Source organism: Dermochelys coriacea, chromosome 6, assembly GCF_009764565.3.
Source record: "Dermochelys coriacea isolate rDerCor1 chromosome 6, rDerCor1.pri.v4, whole genome shotgun sequence".
NCBI lineage: Eukaryota > Metazoa > Chordata > Testudines > Dermochelyidae > Dermochelys > Dermochelys coriacea.
The window spans coordinates 56,262,725-56,283,547 of record NC_050073.1 but is presented as its reverse complement, the minus strand read 5'-3'; the positions used below and the strand labels follow the sequence as shown (position 1 = coordinate 56,283,547).

Below are 20,823 nucleotides of genomic sequence, written 5' to 3'. Positions count from 1 at the left end.
ACGTACAGTTAATCAGCAACTGTTTAGAAGGGAGGCTTGGGAGACAAACTTAGAGGTGTGAGTGAGGGTGGAAACTGGGAGGAGGAGCTGAATCAGGAAACTCATCTCTTCATGTGAGATGAAAGATTCCTGATTACACAACAAAGTAGATTATGCCTGTGGCAGGGCAAATCCCAAACAATTGTTGTCAGTAGCAGGTTGTGGAAACTCAGATTAGAACCCTATGCATAGAAGGGCTGTGTCTGCTTTACACAGAACACCACCTATCAGCAGTCTCTAAGCTATACATAACAGCCTATGTTTCAATCCCTGATAATCATCTGGCTGTTCCACATGACTCTTGTAAACTTTCACATCTACATAAAAAGCCTGGAGCCTGTAGATTCAACCCAGATGTTAGACATAGGGAGGCAGGTCCTGCATTCTCTTAATTGTCCTCCCCACGCACTGCTTGTTTCCTCTCCCATCTCCAGGGAGTGAGAGCAATTCTCTCCTGCTCCTTTTAGAGCAGTCACCTGTACCTTAAGCTACTTCACATTTATTTTAAGTTTCCTGATCCCTTCTTTGCCCTCCAGACCCACAGGTTTACCTCAGCATCAGGAGCAGCAGAGAGGGCAGAATGCTAGCAGACTGGAGACAAGTTAACAAGCTAGTCCCCCTCTCATGCTCCAAGAAATCCTTCATCCAATTTACACACTAAGGGCCAAATTCTGCTCTGCGTTACAACATGCAGCCTCGTGCACAGTTGTAACTGAAAAACGTTTAAGATCATCTCGTATTCAGTTGCACTGTATACAATTGGCAGAGCACAGGGTGTGAAGGCAACTGGCATAAAAGTGGGTATGTGTAATGAGGGAGGATGAACTGGTGCCCAAGGAGCAGTGGGCAGCTAAGCAGGCGGACTGTGAGGTGTGGTAAGGCAGGCGTGTATGGATTCTTTTGGGGGGGGTGGAAGAAAGAAGCAAGTTGCCCTGCTAATGCCAAGACAAATCTTAGTTTCTCAGAGAAACCCTGGATGGTAAGGCTCTAAGAGACCAAGGTGGTTCCACCTATCTGCTTGCCCTCAGCTGTGATGCACTGGCTTCAAGGTGGTAAGTTGCTTGTGAGTATGTGCATCTGTCTTCCTCAGTTCACCAGATTGAGCTTGATGGTGGCTCTTCTCAGTTTGACCAGGCAGTCGGCTCAGCACATTTCCTGGTACTTTTCCCCCAGCTCCTTAGCTGCTGGGCCAGTTGCTGCAACTGGGTCTGTGAGGCTCTGGCTTTCAGCAGAACAGAGTCCAACCCAAAGCTAAAAAGGTACCAGGTTTGTGGCCACAAATGTACTGCAGCCAGGGACCTATCTTTGTTAAAGGGGGCAAAATATTCCACAGCCTCCCCCGCTTCCTCACAAGAACATCAAAGCAATGGTTACTAATGGGGAGACGTGCCTGAGTACGGTGGTCCAAAAGCAGCATGGAGCAGTTCTGCTGAATCAGTGACTCTTAAACAGTCTGTGGAGTGAAATTTTACAGTGAGCTACAGCTCACTTCATCAGATGCATTCAGTGGAAAATACAATGGGGAGATTTATATACACGGAGAACATGAAAATCTCCCCACTGTATTTTCCACTGAATGCATCCGATGAAGTGAGCTGTAGCTCACAAAAGCTTATGCTCAAATAAATTAGTTAGTCTCTAAGGTGCCACAAGTCTCCTTTTCTTTTTCAGGAAGAACAGTTGTTCTGCTTAGCTTTTTTTATAGTAGTCTCTAAGCACCCAAAAGCCACATAGGATGGAGCAGGGGGGAGTCAATAGGCAGACCATGGGACAAATCTGGACCACCGGACGCTTAAATATTTTCATTTACTTATCATTATTGTTGGGTTTTGTTTTTTTTTTTAATTATTTTCTCTGGAGACTGGACCTAGACAATACCTTTGACCAAGAAATTTGGACTTTGACAAAAAAAAAAAAAAAAAAAAACCTGACTCTGGAGGTACCTCCCATGCATTCCATGTGGGAGAAACAAGATGGCAAATACAATGATCTGAACACCACAGATGGGTTATATAAACTCCCTAAACAGGAGTCACCCTCGGGCTCACCCCTAAAGGGGCCCCAGCCTATTCTCCCTCATTGAAAGTCTTTATCTCCTCTAAGAATGCTCTTGATAAAAAGGAGGGTGGGGCTCTTCGGAAATGTCTAATTAACAACACAGAGCCTCAATGCATTCCCTCTCTGCAGGACATGGCTCCTGTATCCTGATCTGTATTCTGCAATCTGGTGTATGAGTGAATGCTAATGTCCACTTTCTGACATGATGCTGCACAAGAAGGCTCTGTCAGATTAGCAACCCCATCTATGACAGGTCATTTGGTTGAGAGAAGAGCCCATGACCTAGCAATTGTTGGCCTGCCAAATTCAGGATCCCTCTCTTCTAGTGAAAGGAAACAGACTATTCAGGGACATCCTAGATCAAGGTGCAGTCGATCAGAGGAGAGATGTCCCTTGTGTCTAGAAACCTGATTCCTAAAATAACTGATCTAATTTCCATTCCTGTCCTTTTTAGGAGATATGTAGGAAAAGGTTTCAAAGCTGCCTTCTCACTGGCCCAGTAAAATTATGGCCAGTAAAATTCTGATTCCTAAGAAGGTGAAGGAATCCTACATTTTGGAGTGCAAGATGATTCATCAAAACAAACTGATAGCAAGTCAAGGATACAGGATGCAGTTTCTCTTACTTGGTAGGTGAAGTTCTTTGAGTAGTGTCCCCATTGGTACTCTACTTCAGGTGTATATGTGCTTCTGCACCTTTGATCGGAGATTTTTGATAGCAGTGCCTGTTCAGTGCATGCATGCACCCTACACATCCTCATGCCTCATACCAAGGATATAATAGGGCTGCATGGGTGAACCACCCTCAGTTCCTTGTCAACTGCCTCTAGTGTGCCTGCTTCTCCTGAGTGCTTTAGTGTTGTTAAATAGTTTATAGTTTATAAATAGTTCCTTTCTACTTCTGTTTTTTTCCTTGTTTGTGGGGTCACTTTAGACTCTTAATTTCTGGGATACTCTGTGATCTCCAGGCTTTAAATGTCTTTCCTGCCAGGAATCTATCCCAGTTAATAATAGACTCTGAGTGTCTGGAGGATACCCATATTTCCTCAAAGTGTACAATCTGCACTTCATTTAAAAGCAGACCTTGTAAGAACTGATCGCTCTCGTTACAAAAGGAGATAAAGTTCAGGCTCCCATGATGGAGCAAACCTTAAAACCAGCTTCAGACCAGGGCTCTGAAAACTCCCATGTACATACTGACCCATCTACCTTCAGATCATGGTCTCTCAGAACTTCAAGGGGTAAGACTGCTGATATCCCATCTACCTATAGATCCAGGTCACCAAGAGTTTCAAGAGATAAGGCTTCTGACAGCCTGGTTATTTCTGAACCTTGTCATGAGGACTTGAAGGGAAAAGATAGCAACTGCCACTTTAAGATCCCGGTCACCAAAATCATCTGGGGAGGTGTCTGCATCTGTGCCTTATGATACTGAGAGTCTTACACTCCAAGATGATGGGTAGCAATAAGAAAAGCAGAAGTATTAAATCTCCAAAGAGACTTCAAAGTGCCCAGTGATGGGAGAGGGGAGAAAGATTACTGAGACATCCCTAAAAAGAAAAGGAGTACTTGTGGCACCTTAGAGACTAACAAATTTATTTGAGCATAAGCTTTCGTGAGCTACAGCTCACTTCATCGGATGCATTTTGGATGCATGAGACATCCCTGTCACTGCAGCTGATTGTCTTTCTCTGGGGTATTTATATATGTTGCATGCTGGGGCGGACAGGACGTGGGAGCAGTTGGCTCACTGTGACCTTGGTGTTACTAAGACTGACTGACATTCCTGTGAAGCCATGTGACAGGACTGGCAGGCACAGCTGTAGCCAATAGGGAGGGGGAGCCCAGGAGTGGCCATTCCGATTGAATTTCACTCCAGCCACTTGGGATTTTTTTCTCTCTCCCGGTTGCACTTTTCTTCTTTCCTTCCTCTTTGTTTGTGGGGTGGGGCTGCAGAATGTTCTGATGGGGTGTCAGTACATGAGATGTTTGCCTAGTGGATTTGGGATGCTGCCTTAAAGGCTTTTCAGCCCCCTACTCGCCATCTCCTGCTGACATTCCTGCATCCTGAGGCATCTGAGGGTTTTATGGCCCTAACCCTCTAGAATATGAAATCCACCCTCCTACTTTAGGACAGTCTCTATGTTCTCTCTCAGGCTCCTTGTTGCTGCTGTCCCAAAAGGTTAGTATATGAGGCTTTTTGGTGCAAAGGAGATGGGTCAGGACCAGACGAAGCAGCAGATAGAGAAAGGACTCCAGCTCTACCAGTCTAACCAGACAGAAAAGGCTCTGCAAGTCTGGATGAGGGTATTGGAAAAGACCATGGATCCTGCTGGCAGGTTTCGGGTTTTGGGCTGCCTCATCACTGCACACTCGGAGATGGGCAGATACAAGGATATGCTAAAGGTAAAGTGATCCCAGGTTGAATGCATGTCACTGTGTATTGTACCCACAACAGGGAGCAGCTGGGGATTATACTGTAAAAGCATGGTTTATATCTATCTTGGAGCAAAGTGCATAAGACATTTGATGAATAAAATGTGCTGCCTTCACCAGTTGGGACAGGTGGTAGTGCTGATTTATGGGTCTAATTCTTGGGGTCCTTACAGTGTCACTCTGCATTCCTGCTTCCTAGTTCTGGGCCCCAAAGATTCTTAAAGACCCAGTCCCCAGGTTTTCTCAGGTTGCTGGCCTCTAGTGCTGATTCTTAAGAAATTTTGGAGTACTAGCCCAAAGCATTTAACTTTGGAGATTCTTAGTTATTTTTCACAAACGTTGTGCTGGGCACTTTACATGCTGTTTTGGAGGTGAAGTCCCTCCCAGAATTGCCCACAATGAGTACAAAAAAATTCAAAGAGGATGATGTAGGACAAGTAGTGATGTGTTCCAGTGGGGTTAGTACCTATCTGGCTACCTCCACAATTTTTGTTATCTTAAATAGATTTTCTATTACTGGATTTTATTATATGTATTGCAGCAATTCCCACAAAGTCTTCAGCACTGTTTAAACATCCAGGAAACATCGCTGTTCAAACACAGTCACTGATGTGATGAGCTTAGTCTAACAAATACTTGTTCACACTTCTCTAGTTGTGAAAGATGGGAAGTCAGGCTAAGAAAGAGGAAAAATTAATAGGCTTTTTGGAAGAGGTGTGTTTCAGGAGGGTGTTGGATGAGGAGCAGATGGAGGCCTGGGAGATAAGATCAGGGAGGGGGTTTCCAGTGTTGGGGGCAGCACGGAGGTGAGAAGGACCCAAAGGGGCATCTGTGTGGCTTGAGGAAAACAGAAGAGCAGAGAAGCTTGAAGCTAAACCGTGCAGAGCCTTGAAGGTGAAGACAAGAGCTTGAATTGGATGTGGTGAGTGTAGAGAAGCCAGTGCAGGGCTCTGAAGAAGGGCTGGGTGAATTTGGAACAGCATAGAGTATTTGGAAGGATGAGTCAAGGATCTGGGAGACAACACAGGAGACATTTCTGATACTCCAAGGTAAGAAACAATGCAGGCCTGAAAAGGGGTCTTGCTGTGCTAGTTGATGTTTCTTGAGTGCCAGACCCTGAGTTTGTATCTGGGATCAGAGGATATTTTTCTCCATGCTGATGATTGTTTATAAACTCTTCCAATTCAAGTGCTTTACATGGCACCATTTAAAGCAATTGAGTGCCACTTCCAATTAGTAAAGTATTGGGTGTGTCGAGAGTCCTATCCTCATAGCAAATACTGGGGGAAAGGAGAAAAGGAGGTGAGAAGCAGTTAGGATGCATGTGAAGACAAGTGGGATGCTCTGAGAGGAGATGGGATTGGTGGTAGGAGTTGCAGGGTGATGGGGGAGGAGAAAGACGAGGGCAATGAGGAGAGGAGATAAGGTATGGTTGTGTGAAGAGAATGTTTCGAGTTGTGTGGAAACAAATGAGACAGGTAAAGGAAAACTAGATAGAATCAAAACCACACTGATAACCTGGAAAGAAAACAGAAAACAAGGTCATTGTACTTGAAATTTCTCCAAGATCCTTGTAACACAGAGAAAAGAGCATGACTTCAATAAAGCAGAACAGTTCATACTAGCCAAGGGATTAAAGAAGAAGTAAGGGGACTTTTACAGATATATGGGGGAACAAATAAGAAGGTATACGAATGAATGAGAGGAGGCATGAAATTAATGATAGTTTAAAAGGGCTGTGATGCTTAACTTTGTTTGGGGGGAAAAGGTATTTAAGGGGCAAATGAAAGAAAAGAGGCTTGGACAATTAGGAAGCAAGGAAGAGCTTGTAAAAATCAGGTAAAGGAACACTTTGAACTTATACAAGACCCTGGGTCCACATAGCACACTTCCCCAGGGGATAAGGGAATTAGTGGACAACCAGAACACTGACAATTATTTTTGAAATTTCATGGAGAATGGGGAAAGTTCTAGAGGACTAGAAAAAAAAATGGTTCCAATCTTCAAAGCGGAAAAGAAAAGTGACCCTTGAGAATTATCATCCAGTAAATCTACCTTTAATTCCTAATAAAAGAATGAAACAAACACAGAGAGAAGATACTAAGCAACTAGTATTGCAATTGTTAATTCAGCCCATATATTGTGCTTTGTTCATCACAAGACACGGAAGAAGACATTCCCTGCCCTGAATACTTTACAGTCTAAAGAGACTTAGACTAGGGTAACTGAACTATATGCAATGAACAAGTCATTTATAAAGAGCAAACCTTGTCAGACAAATTGGATTGCTTTTCGATAAAAGCATAGAATGAATGGGTGAAGGAATCTTGATAGAAGTAATTTCTATTGTTTTGCAGAATATTTGATACAATCTTAAATCCTCAGAATTAATTCTGGGAGTTGCTGAGGTGCATGGGGATAAGGAATGGAGGAGTAGTGTAGGAAAAGCTGAGCTGTACAGTGCAGAAATGTCTTTCTCCTGCTAATGCCTCTTTCCACGGCCATTTGGCAGCTCTTTCCAGCAGTTTCTAACCCAGATTTCTTCTCTCTGCCAAAGGTAGAGAATACAGAGAGAGGTTTCTCCAGTCTACTTATGTGGTGTCTAACCCACTTCATGGCCTGCCCCCTGGTATTTTATCAATCAATGCTGTCTTGTTGGACTCTTTTGTCCTGACCACAGGCTATGTAACTTCTCCTGTGCAGAGTACAATTCCCTTGGAAGCACAGGCTTTATTCCTACAGAGAGATCCTCTATAAACACTCTCTTCTCTGCTGAAAGTTTGCAGTTGTGCAGATTGACACAGCTCGGGAGCTAGAGGACCCTGACTACCTTATGGAGAGCTACCTGAACCTGGCTCGGAGCAACGAGAAACTCTGTGAATTCCAGAAAACCATCTCTTACTGTAAGACATGCCTGAACATGCAGGGCACCACTGTGAGCCTGCAACTGAATGGTCAGGTGAGCCTCAGTATGGGCAATGCCTTCCTGGGCGTCAGCATCTTTCAGAAGGCATTGGAGTGTTTTGAGAAAGCCCTGCGCTATGCGCACAACAATGACGACAAGATGCTGGAATGTCGTGTCTGCTGCAGCTTGGGGAGTTTCTACACACAGATCAAGGTGAGGACAGACAGCTCAGCTGGTGACCTGGGGGATGGGAAGTAACAGTGGGAAAATTTCCCCCCATCTTGGATACAGGAAAGGACCAGGGTGGGCAGGGATTCACCCTGTATCTTGGATACAGAAAGTAGTTCATGGAGTTTGAGGGAGGGAGGGGTTGTTCTGGGAAGGTTTTAACTCTCTGTTCCTAATGCCACTAATGACTATTCTGCTTAAGGCTTAAGTCAAGAGGATCAATAGAGGGCATTTACACACCATCCCAAAGGTAGAAGGTGTGATTCAATTTCTTTAGTATACAGCGCACACAGCTCTAGAACCTGGACAGCCACAGAGATGAGTCTACTCCTGGGCCTGGGTTCTATACCTAGCTCTGCCACTGACTCACCATAAAAGAAAAGGAGGACTTGTGGCACCTTAGAGACTAACAAATTTATTTGAGCATAAGCTTTCGTGAGCTACAGCTCACTTCATCGGATGCATTCGGTGGAAAATACAGTGGGGAGATTTATATACACACACACAGAGAACATGAAACAATGGGTTTTATCATACACGCTGTAAGGAGAGTGATCACTTAAGATGAGCTATTATCAGCAGGAAGGGGGGGGGAAGGAGGAAAACCTTTTGTGGTGATAATCAAGGTGGGCCATTTCCAGCAGTTAACAAGAACGTCTGAGGAACAGTGGGGGGGTGAGGTGGGGGGAGAAATAACATGGGGAAATAGTTTTACTTTATGTAATGACTCATCCATTCCCAGTCTCTATTCAAGCCTAAGTTAATTGTATCCAGTTTGCAAATTAATTCCAATTCAGCAGTCTCTCGTTGGAGTCTGTTTTTGAAGTTTTTTTGTTGAAGGATAGCCACTCTCAGGTCTATAATCGTGTGACCAGAGAGATTGAAGTGTTCTCTGACTGGTTTTTGAATGTTATAATTCTTGACATCTGATTTGTGTCCATTTATTCTTTTACGTAGAGACTGTCCAGTTTGACCAATGTACATGGTAGAGGGGCATTGCTGGCATATGATGGCATATATCACATTGGTAGATGCGCAGGTGAACGAGCCTCTGATAGTGTGCCTGATGTGATTAGGCCCTATGATAGTGTCCCCTGAATAGATATGTGGACAGAGTTGGCAATGGGCTTTGTTGCAAGGGTAGGTTCCTGGGTTAGTGGTTCTGTTGTGTGGCGTGTGGTTGCTGGTGAGTATTTGCTTCAGGTTGGGGGGCTGTCTGTAAACAAGGACTGGCCTGTCTCCCAAGATCTGTGAGAGTGATGGGTCGTCCTTCAGGATAGGTTGTAGATCCTGATGATGCGTTGGAGAGGTTTTAGTTGGGGGCTGAAGGTGATAGTGACTAAGGCCAGCGTTTGTTGTAGCTCTGAGTTCTATGACAAAATAATTATTAGGGTTTTTCCATACAAAGTCTTGGTTTCTGTCACCCTGGTTGGCCACCAACTGAGGTCTTATGAACGCATGATTTAAAAAAAAAAACAAAAAAAAACTTATTTCCCACTGGTCCTCCAACAAAACCAGAGAAATGAAAACTATCCCTGATATTTCTAAGGTAAAAATCAAGCAGGAAAAATTTAAAAAACCTTTGATCTCCTTTATACATCACAAAGAATGAAAAAAATGGCACAAGGGTAGGGTTGGTTTGTGTTTTAATCTTTTGCAGGTCACTTTTAAGTGGTTTTATATTGTTCGTTAAATATGATGATGATTTTACACTATTTTTATCATTAAATAGAGGAGATTTATTTGACTTCTCATAATTTCCTAAAATAAACAAAATTATTAAGATATTGGATGCCATGATCTTTCCTTTAAAAAAAAAAAAAAAAAAAAAAAAAAAGCTGTGACAAAGCCCTGATTCTCTCCCCCTTCCCCCCATATTTACTGCTATAACAACCAACCAGACCCAAGAGAGATTCTGACCCAACTGGTGTAGAATGTGAGGGTTAATTGGGTGGAAAACATTCTGAAGTTGAAAGGCTCTGTAAGAATGTAGAAAGCTGAGATGATGGAGGAGCAGATAAAGGTACAGGTGGCTCTGAACCAGGCTTTGGCCATAAGGAGGGTAAATCATCTCTCTAATGAGAAGCAGAGTCCTTTCCTTATGGATGTCGCTCTGAGCGGACCATGTAATCACCCCAGCATATAATTTAAGTTCTGGACCTGCTAGGGACATGTGCTGGGGAAAATGGAGTCTACCATGTGGCAATTCTAGCTTCCCTAGCTGGATACGCATGCTTATTTTGAAATGTTGGAGGGTCCTATTACTGCAGGGGCAGTCTAACTTATTTCTGTCCTTCTGCTTGTCTCTTTGCCTTCCAGGACTATGAGAAAGCCTTGTTCTTCCCATGTAAAGCAGCTGAATTGGTGAATGATTATGGAAAGGGCTGGAGTTTGAAGTACCGAGCAATGAGCCAGTACCACATGGCAGTGGCCTATCGGAAGCTGGGGCACCTTGCAGATGCTATGGAATGCTGTGAGGTACAAGGTGGAGGTAGAGCTACTGGGCCAAACATGGCAGAGAGATGCTGGAGTGGGGGAGAGGTCTCTGCAGGTCAGGATTAGGGGGTACAGAGTTATAGCAACATTCACCTTGTACCCCAGATACCGCTTCTGCCGCCCACCCCTAAATAAAGCACATCCGTGGTTTCATTAGCCAAAGCTGTTCTCAGGAGCTGGGTTCATATGTGTTGCACAACTGTTGTCAAGGCTTTCTTCCCCAAGGGCGTGTCGCTTCTCTGAAGCTGGGCATTGAGGCAGGCTGGGGTGTTGTGAGGGCTTCAATCCCAGCTGGGCCTGGGGAAGGTTCTTGTGCTGACTGGAGGTGTTTTCTTTCAGGAGTCAATGAAGATTGCTTTGCAGCATGGGGACCGGCCACTGCAGGCACTGTGCCTACTCTGCTTTGCTGATATCCACCGCAGCCGAGCAGACGTACAGGTGGGAGCAAGGGGAGACCGAAGGGAGGAGTCGGGGATGGACAGGAGACATGGAAAGGGAACACCAGGACTGGGCATAGTTAAATGTGTCTCACTGTCTATCTCATGCTGCAGACAGCCTTTCCACGCTATGATTCCTCCATGAGCATCATGACAGAGATTGGAAACCGCCTGGGACAGATCCAGGTACTGCTGGGAGTGGCCAAGTGTTGGGTGATCCAGAAGGAGCTAGACAAGGTCAGTCACAAGCCATTCCTGAGGAAACTGGCGCCCTCTCTGAAGTAGACAACCCATTCCAAACTGTACACACCTGTGTAGAGCAGAGTCCCATGCTCCTCTATTCTACACACAGGATCTGGTACTTGACTACTGATATTTCTCTACATAATCCAACTTGGGAACATAGGTGCTGACTTCTGCTCCCGCCGGAAGGTGCTCAACCCCCCACTGCCCCGCTCCTTGCCCCTATTCTGACTCCTTACCCAAATCCCCGCCCTGGCCCTGCCTCCTCCCCCGAGTGTGCAATGTTCCCGCTCCTCCCCCCTCCCTCCAAGCACGCCACCAAACAGCTGTTTGGCTGCAGCCAGGCGGGAAGCTGGGAAATAGGTGGAGGAGCGGGGATGCAGCACGCTCAGGGGAGGAGGAGGTGAGGTGGGGGGAGGAGTTTGGCTGCCGGTGGGTGCAGAGCACCACGAATTCTTCCCCAAGGGTGCTCCAGCCCCGATGCTCGGGAAGCTGGGAATCTGTCATAAATTGAGTACATTCATACTGAATCAGATCCATGTCACGTGGCCAGTACCCGATGCTTCACAAGAAAACACATATTGCACAGAGATAACTGCAATGAAAGGAGTGGGAAGAGGGGTCACTTCCTTCCTCCCATCTTATACTCTGACGCAAATTTGATTGACTCTCTTAGCTGTATAATTAGTATTAGTGAGTGTGGCATTATTTATACAGCCCAATAGGTACATCCTGTTCTTTACAGACAAACATATGACACAGAGCTGACTACAGAAGCTTAGATTCTAGGGTAGATAAAATATAGCATGGAACAGAGAGAGATGGTACCAAACAAAGAAGTGGGAATCAGCAGAAGATTACGCTGTACAGACCCGTGAGGATATTTGTTTTCACTATGTACACAGCATGTTAGTTCTTTTAAAATAATACAATTACACACACAAAAATTACATTAAAAGAAGAATATTAAGGTTGCAAAATGAAGCACTCAAAAGTTAGGAAATGTCAGAATCAAGATTGCCTGTACAACCTTAATTCAAACCCCATATGCATTATGATAGTCTTTAATCGTAAATTACGTATTTTTTCTACAGGATTGTTGCCTCAGTCAGTCCACAGAAAGAAGGGAGCTCACTTAATTGGCAACTATTCAGTATTTTGTTTTTCCTCATTGTTCACTGTTTGGGCCCATATCTTATTTACTGCACACCATCTAAAACCTGCTCTGAAGACAGAATTATTAATTTCCTTATGCACTTTTCTGTGATGTTAATCACTACAGTATCTGAGTGCTTCACAAACATTAACTAACTTATTTTCACAACTCCTATGAAACGAGGGGGGATTATTACCACTATTTTACAGATGGTGAACTGAGGCAAAGAGAGATTAAAGTAAAAGTATCCATTAATTTTGGGTGTTCCATCTGAGTTATCCAAGACCTAATTTTTAGCGTACTTAGCATTATATAGCACTTCATATGTTCAAAGCACAGCTCTCGTTGACTTCAGTTCCAGTTGTGAGCACGCAGCACTTTTGCAACTTAGACCCTAGGATCTCAAGTCAGGCACTCAGAAAATGAAGATCATGCAACTACTGACAAAATATGTATGAAGTTTGGTTGAAGTGATCACAGAGGAACTCTGGCAGAAGCAGGGATACAATCCAATTCCTTAGGGCAGCTTTCAATTGCTGTAACCATAAGACCCTCCTTTCTCTTCCTGCCACCCCCTGCTTCATTCACTGTGCACCTTCCAACTTCTGAAACAAATGAAGCAGGGATCCTACAGACTACAACCTCCTTCACTACCCAACCCTGATTCATCCCCACCCTGTGCACTGAGTAAGCCAAGGATTCTGTGGAGAAAGTAGTATGTGATCATGTAATCAACAACTATATCGTAACACATAATTCTGGCATTTTCTAATTTGAGTTCTTGACTTTAAAACAACATTAGTAAGGTTGCAATGTACTTTTTTGTGTAATTTCCTAACTGAAAAAAAAAATCCAAATTCCATCATGTGGCATCTTATTACCACCCAGCATGGTTCATTAGCAGGTTGGAACATTTAGATCCATCACACACAGACCCTCTGCCACTTGAACTAATGGAATACTGACAGCAGTAGTAGGATGCCATCCTCTATGTGGATCAGCATAGAGGGGGATGAGACATTTTGCCAGTGAGTTTCACAGACTTCTGCTGACAGCAGAGAAATGGTGAGACTCAGGAATCATAAAAATGTAGGGCTGGACAGGACCTCGAGAAGTCATCAAGTCCAGCCCCTTGCACTCAGGCAGGATCCAGTAAACCTAGACCATCCCTGACCAGTGTTTGTTCAACCTAGACATTCCCAGTCTCTAACCCTCAGACTTCTCATGCCAGTCTCCCTCTCCACCAAGTTCCAATGTCACATCTCCACACTCCTGATCCCAGTTTCCTTGCCCAGCCAATCCCAGTTCCTTGCTCCAGGCTCCTTACCAGATCAATCTCTCCCCCACACTAGCCTCCAGTTGCCCCTTCCCTCACTGACTCCCAGTCTCAATCTCTCTCTCCCTGGGGTTCTTGTCTAATCAATGTCATCCCCCCATTCCTTTTCCCAGTCTCTCTGACCAACCATTCCTAATTCTGCTCTTTATCTTGACTTCTCATTAATGATGTCACTTCTCCACTCAACTCCTTCCCTCACCCCACTAATTCTCAGTCACACTATCCATGCTCATCCAGTCTCGTTCTCCCTTCATAGAATCATAGAATCATAGAATATCAGGGTTGGAAGGGACCCCAGAAGGTCATCTAGTCCAACCCCCTGCTCAAAGCAGGACCAAGTCCCAGTTAAATCATCCCAGCCAGGGCTTTGTCAAGCCTGACCTTAAAAACCTCTAAGGAAGGAGATTCTACCACCTCCCTAGGTAACGCATTCCAGTGTTTCACCACCCTCTTAGTGAAAAAGTTTTTCCTAATATCCAATCTAAACCTCCCCCATTGCAACTTGAGACCATTACTCCTCGTTCTGTCATCTGCTACCATTGAGAACAGTCTAGAGCCATCCTCTTTGAAACCCCCCTTCCTCCCAGCCTGTTTCCCTCCTTCCCTCTTGACAGCCTTCAGCCTCAGTTTCTGCCACCACCCCACCATATTCGTTGCCCAAATCCATTACCCTCTTGCTTGCCCCTCTATATTAAAATCAGGCAGCTTCCTCCTCCACACTGCCATTCCCAGCAAAGGTGGGCATTGAGAGCACAGGAGAGACACGCTCTCAGTTCAGGTACTTTGATCCGTACCACATGGCCTGCCGCAGCACAGAGCTTCTGTTGCAGGGAATGTCCTGCTCAGCCCTGGGCTGGACCATGCCCAATGTGGATGGAATTTTGGGGGACTTAAGCTGCTAAAAATGTAAAGTCTACTGAGTGTGCGCAAACTGCAATTTTTCAACGGCTTATAGTGTGGCCAAATTTGAGTGGATTTTCAGGAGGATGGCAAAAGGTACATAAAAAGCTATCACACCATGCAAACTTTCAGTTCCCTATGTGACCCATGCCTGGGGCAGCAATCACTGAAAATGCCAAGGTCAGAGCAGGCTGCAAAAGGGAGAGCAGATACTCCCAAAACTGGTGGTTAACGTGGAAGTTAAATTCACCAACCAGTCACAAACTGTACTTCCGATCCCCTACACTGGTTATCAAGAAGCTAAAGAAGAAATCACACAGCCCCATTACTGCATTCTAGTTCTGTGGTTCCCAATCAGCACATAGGTCCAATATAGTGAGAAGTTGTTTAAAAACTCTGCTCACATACACAAAATGTTCTTCTGACCCCGAAGGGTCAGCCACGTTACCATGTCAATATTAGTTTGCATCTTACCCAAAATACCACATGGCCAGCCAATCCTTTAGTGTCTAAAACTAAAGGTTTATTATAAAGAAAAGAGAGAGAACAGGAAGAGAGTTGTTAAATGATAAAGCATTCAGATACACACAGAGACTTCAAAGTCCATATATCACATTCTTAGCAATATTCGTGCGTTTGCTGGCTTGAAAGTCCTTCTGGAACATATCCACAGCTTGGATAGGTCATTCAGTCCTTTGTTCAGAGCTTCAGTTTGTGGAAATGCACTCCAGAGGTAAGAAGCAGGAATGATGATAATGCAGCTGCCTTTTATATTCTTTTGCGATGTAGCTTGTACTTTCTGTGTCCCAAACACGAGCTTCATAGCATGTGGCATGGGAAAGCCTTTTGCTATGTCTACACTATGCACCTTTTAGCAACACAGCTGTGCCACTAAAAGGTGCGCAGTGTAGCTGCTCTTTGTCAGCAGGAGGGAGCTTTCCCGACGATGACAAACTTCCACCCCCAACAGGCGGTGATAGCTTTGTCAGTGGACAAAGCGCTCTTCACACCGGCACTTTTCGTTGGTAAAACTTTTGGCGTTTGGGCATTCCTGAACGTCAAGTTTTATCAATGAAAATCCAGTGCAGACAAATTGTCTATACTACCAACTGAACAACACAACTTTTGTCGTTCATAGGTGCTTAAACACACACACACATGCATGCGCTCACATACACCCCGAAAGACAAAGTTTTGCCGCAAGTGGCAGTGTAAACAGCTTAATGTCCATAGGAGCACTTTCCTGTCAACAACGCAAACCCTGCTCGTAGGGGGTGGAAGTATTTTGTCGGCAAAAGTGTGGACAAACAGCGTTTACGCTGCCTGACTTTTAGCAACACCGCTGTGTCGCTAAAAGCTGTGTAGTGTAGACAAAGCATTAGAGTTCTCTGTCCACAGGCCTGCCCCTACATGCCTTGCTGACTCTTAAGGTGTATCCCCTGGCTCCCTTCAATGGGTTCATTGTACACCTGATGACCCTTGATGGGCCATCAAACAGGCGAGGCAGTGCTGATGCCAATCTGTCTGGGCGTGTCACCCAGAAACACAGCACAAGTTTGGAAATACAGATATACCATACATATCTATAACTCACAATACAAAGGTGATACATACATATAAACAAGACTCGTATTTGGAAAATTATAACATTTTTGCAGATATATTACATGGCATACCTGGTCAGATTCCTTGCAGTTTTATAATATTGGTATCAATAATATTATAAATGGTCTCCCATATTCCATACAGCATCACACCCTACTTGAAAGAATGGGGGCACTAAAGCTTTTAAAATAAAAGATCACCAGAATTTAACATGGTCAAAACAACCTATTTTTTCCCTACCCTCATTTTCAGAAATGGCAGAATCATTTTTGCTGATATTTTTCCAATAAAGTCTGCCTGAGGCAGACACCCAGCATGGAAAACTTCAGCCTACACTGTTAAAGTTTGACAAAGTTAGAAATATATGAAAAAAGGGAACTGTAATGGGAAGTGTCTGGCAACCTTAATAATATATGATGCTCTGCCTATAATCTGAATCCTCAGCTGTGGCCAAGTTGTGCTGAGTACAGGTGACGAGACAGGAGCCAAAGTAGGCTTTACATTTACAAGACAATTTAGACAACGAGGAGTCCGGTGACATCTTAAAGACAGATTTATTTGGGCATAAGCTTTCGTCGGTAAAAAAACCCACTTCTTCGGATGCATGGAAGAAGTGGGGTTTTTATCCACGAAAGCTTATGCCCAAATAAATCTGTTAGTGTTTACAGTGCCACCGGCCTCCTCATTGTTTTTGTGGATACAGACTAACACGACTACCCCTCTGATACTTAAGGCTGCTCTAAATTGTCTTAAGACTAATTTGTGCTGGCTGCTAACAGCCCCCAAAAGACCATTCTGCTAGCTAGGGATCTCCAAAGAACTTCAACCATGTCTCCCCACATCTGTTCCTACCTCCACCAAACTTGCCCAACTGTTTAGGCTGGAGTATATGGTATGGGGTGTAGGGCCAGTGGCTCTTGGTGCTTCCCCCTACACTGAGGGAATCCCCAACCAGCTGGTTAAGATGGCTTCCTGCCTGTTTTGTGCTGCAGAAGAAAGGTGAGTGATTTTAATTAGGCACAGAATCTAGGTTCAATAAGTCAATTATTTTTTAAAATCCTGAGTGGCATTAGGCTTTCTGGCCCCTGCAGCCAGGAGTTCCCCACTCACTAGGGCTGTCAGTGAAATCTCTCCTTTTATAATTTCTAAATTAATCAGCTATTAATTTCATTGCATGACCCCTCTGTTCTCCTTGTGGAATGCAACAGAGATGAGGAAGCAACTTCACTACACCCTTCATTATTTTGTCCATCTCCACCGAGTTCCTGCTAACTCCACCACCACACTGGAATAAGCCAAAAGTCCACTGAGTCTGTTATTCCAGCTTCCAAACAATCAATGCCCAATGCTTTCTAGGAAGGTAGAAATCCCATAATAAACTTAATTATACAATCCTGTTTAATGGGAAACCCCTTCTCCCATACTGCCAGCTGAAACCCTGAAGTCAGTTGCTCAATAACCCTGAAGGGCAGAGGCTAGTTATCAGCATTGATTATTTCTTGTTGTGAGGGACAGGGGAGCTGTAAAGACTCACTCAGAATAGTGGCTGCTAGAACAATGCTACTTCCTTGCAGGCTGGCAAGGCCAGGGCAACAGCCCCTTCCTATACCCCAGCACAGGGGTCACAGGCAGCAGAAGTAGGACAAGTTGTTTGGGAGCCACGGGTTCTGTTAGCAATGCTGGTCCTTGTTCTTGCCTCTCTTGTCCCGGTGGAAGTAGAGACTGAAGTGGCCCAAAGACTGGGGGGGCGGGGGGGAGGAGAGAGCATCTTTGGTGCACTTAGCAGCAGCTAGTTGCTTTGTTTATGCTTAAACCCAGCCCTAGTAATTTACTGCCCTGGAGTTTTAGTTCTATAACCACTCCCTTTGGAGACACCAGTCTCTGTCAAGGCTGCACACTGACTTCCCATTCAATGTGCATCTCGGATAGGAATGTCCCTGTTGCATCCCTATGACCCTTCAGTGAGCAGGCAGTTCACTGAGCTTTATGAGGACACGCTGTGAGTGTGCACATCCCACCACAGATTTCTTGCTTCTACTGCAGTGGAGTAGAGGGGTATGTTTTATTAACCCTAATACCATTACTTCCTTGTTCCTTAGCCTTTCAATTCCCAGCACATCCCTCACCATGCAGAGCTGGTGCTGAATAGCTGGCAAAAGAAGTGGCGATCTGCTGATATGTAGGGTCTCTGTTTTCTTTTTTACAGGCACTGGAAGGCATTGAGAAGGCAGAAGAGCTGGCAGAGGGACTGGGGAACAAGGTAAGAGTTCACAGCTCACCTCCACCAGTGTCCAGAGCCCTCTAATAGGTATTTAAGTGTCCACTCTATCTTCCAGCCTCACATTGCTCCGTTATCCTCCGTAAGCCCATGTTAAGCAATAGGTCCTTGAGGCTCATGCTGAGAGTCTTGAGTGTAGAATGTGAACCATTTCTGAGTTTGTTTTTAATTCAGGTATGAGCTAGTACCTGGGGAGCATTCTGAGCATGGGGGGTGGATGATGGCAACTGAGAGACCCTTAGAAAGTTTAGTGGGGAGCCAGAGTGGGTTAAACAAGTGGGAAGGAGAGGAAGCCAAATTGTTAAACAGGAAAACAACAGCAGTGAGGAGAAGTGGAAAACTAGGGATCCTTTCCCTGACAAATAGCTACATAGCATTAATTTACTGGCTGGCCAGCCAGCCTCTGGGATACTCTGCTAGTATATGTTGAGCGCACTGCACAAATTGCATACTAGCTAGGAGCTAGAGGGAAGTGAAGAGGTGACTTATGGGCATGCAGGTGCCTAGGAAAACCAGCTCTATGAAAAGATGCAGAATGGTTGGAGCGCAGCAAACCTGGGTTCCCCTTTAGTGGCACATTGTGACAAAAAGATAAGGATAGATGGGAGGGCCTCTAGATGCTCATAGGATAAATCCTGACCCCTGGGCAAGTTTGTATTTTCTGTGGTGAGGCTCATGTGTATCCCAGATGGCTGGTGGGACTGGAGAAGACCTCTTCCTTCTGTGCTCTCCCCATGCTATTGGTCCTCCTTCACCTTGCCCCATCCTCTCTCTCATGCCTCTGCCCTCTGTGCACAGCTTGGCCTGCTGAAGCTTCACTGCCTGTGTGAAGGAATCTATCGCACAAAGGGACAGCAACGGGAACTTCGTGACCATGTGGTGAAGTTCCACGAGTGTGTAGAGGAGATGGAGCTGTACTGCGGCATGTGTGGAGAGTCCATTGGGGAGAAGAACAACCAGCTCCAGGCGCTGCCTTGCTCCCATTTCTTCCATTTAAAGTAATGAGCACCAGGGATAGGGCAGAGTGGGGAACATGAGAGGAATGGAGGCGGGGAGATGAGATAGATGGTTAGAGAGGGATTCCTGAAAGGGGAATAGGATAAGACAGGAGTTCAACAGGGATTTATGGGAGAGGGCTGGGGCTAAAGAGGGATCTGTGAAGGGACAGAGTAATAGAAAAGCCCTATTAGGGTCCAGTGTAGAACTGTCCTTTGCAGTCTGAATATGCAAATCACTTAAATATAGAGCATACTTCCTCATGGTGTCCTGCCATTGTTTATACAAAATCAATTTCCTCTACAAAGAGTCTCCCGCCATCTAATCTTTAACATTACTAAGAAAAAAAAAAAAAAGTTTAATGATCTGTTTAGCTTCCCCGTCCCTGACTGTTGGAAGTAATAGCATGCAGGACTCCCTAAGTCTCACTGTAGGAATGGAGAGTAGAGGTATGAACCCATCTAAGGGGTTTTGTGTAGTGAGGCCCTAAGCCACTTCCTTCCCCACCCCTGGGATAGGAGTCCAGGTCTGTGAATCAGAATCCCCTCCACTTCTCTCTGTAGACATGCACTGTGAGAAATGACCACTTCCTGTTGCAGATGCCTCCAGACCAATGGGACTCGGGGCTGCCCTAACTGCCGCCGTTCATCAATGAAACCGGGATTTGTGTGACCTGCTGAATCAGTCATTTTGAGAGAGCTCATATTCCGACTTGCAACAGAGACCAGAAGACAGAATCCTGGAATGTCATTCAGTGCGCACAGCCTGAAAGGAGGACCCTAATTTGCAGGTGGAGAGGTCTCCTGCACAGGATGCAATAAGTGCACCTTGATCTTTTACTCTAACCTGACATTTTACCTATGTTCTGAAGTAGCAGTCGTCCTCTAGAAGTACAGTCCCGCTGGAACCACCTCTCCAGAGCCAGTTTCACACTCTATCATGCCTGTTCTAGGATGTACCTGTCCCTTTCTCCAGTGCCAGTTCACACTCCATTTTTGCTCAGTTAGCTGCACCAGGGCTAATTATTGTCTTTACTTGCCTTTCTTGGGTGCTTGTTTTTGCCCCTGGTGAGAACTGATGCTGGGGCCTGGCTAGTGGTCCTGGGTAGATGTAGCCTCGTACTGTTGTCCGTGTTGGAGCAGCAGCCCTATTCTCAGCATGCACTGCTGGAAATGCAGCCAGTCTACTCCCTAGGCTCCCTTTCTTCAGCAACAGGATTTAGATCTGACTCTTGCCTTACATTGGATCCCTCCTACCAATTCATTATCACTACCCCGCGTAGGGAAAATGGATTTAATTCAGGAATCTGTATTAGGGAGAGAACAGACCCAAGGCATGACTCTGATGGTGTCCTGTGCCATCGTGTCTTCCCGCAGTGCCTTACTGTCTTCAGGGTGCCTTGTGCTGAGGCCTGGATCCCCCTCTTCGTGCTAATGCAATACCCTCCCTCGAAGGCTGCAAGACTCTATGTGAGCTACCCCCGGAGCTCTGTGCAAACAAGGTGTTTTCCTGAACAGAGGCTACTTTCAAGGTGCTCGGCTGCTGCCAGGGGCACGTGGCCCGCCCGGCGGTGTCACTGGACAGGGCCCTGGGGGGCAGCCAGGCAGCGCAGGATTCGTGTGTTCCCAGCCCAGCCCAAGCGCCTCAGGGCCGCGCACGCGCTATATTTACACCCACCTGTTTGTATTTGCAAATAAAGTCTTTGCACTCA

General features: G+C 45.3%; 2 protein-coding genes across 3 annotated transcripts in view; both read left to right on the top strand.

The window, feature by feature from the left end:
• The window catches only part of CELF1 (CUGBP Elav-like family member 1), a 103,931-nt gene extending 102,916 nt beyond the window's left edge, over nt 1-1,015 (top strand). The window contains exon 14 of the mRNA XM_038407725.2: nt 997-1,015. The gene's annotated coding sequence lies outside the window, so the exon portion shown is untranslated. The remainder of the gene's footprint in view (nt 1-996) is intronic.
• A 3,214-nt stretch (nt 1,016-4,229) lies between these two features.
• RAPSN (receptor associated protein of the synapse) lies at nt 4,230-20,805 on the top strand. 2 transcript variants are annotated; one of them, XM_038407744.2, is made up of 8 exons: nt 4,253-4,502; nt 7,312-7,650; nt 9,985-10,143; nt 10,501-10,599; nt 10,713-10,835; nt 18,045-18,098; nt 18,915-19,114; nt 19,712-20,801. In XM_038407744.2, the coding sequence occupies exons 1-8, from the start codon at nt 4,287-4,289 to the stop codon at nt 19,782-19,784; spliced, it is 1,263 nt and encodes a 420-aa protein (XP_038263672.1). In that variant the 5' UTR covers nt 4,253-4,286; the 3' UTR covers nt 19,785-20,801. The 2 variants fall into 2 exon arrangements, with proteins under 2 accessions (XP_043372246.1, XP_038263672.1); XM_043516311.1 differs by lacking the exon at nt 18,915-19,114 and having other exon boundaries at nt 4,230-4,502; nt 19,712-20,805.
• The last annotated feature ends 18 nt before the right edge of the window (nt 20,806-20,823 follow it).

Excerpts from the sequence above, each read along its gene's own strand:
- RAPSN (XM_038407744.2), top strand. The coding sequence starts at position 4,287 with ATGAGGCTTTTTGGTGCAAAGGAGATGGGTCAGGACCAGACGAAGCAG. Across the intron at positions 7,651-9,984 it reads GTTTCTACACACAGATCAAG|GACTATGAGAAAGCCTTGTT; the intron begins GTGAGGACAGAC and ends TTTGCCTTCCAG. Across the intron at positions 19,115-19,711 it reads TCCCATTTCTTCCATTTAAA|ATGCCTCCAGACCAATGGGA; the intron begins GTAATGAGCACC and ends TTCCTGTTGCAG.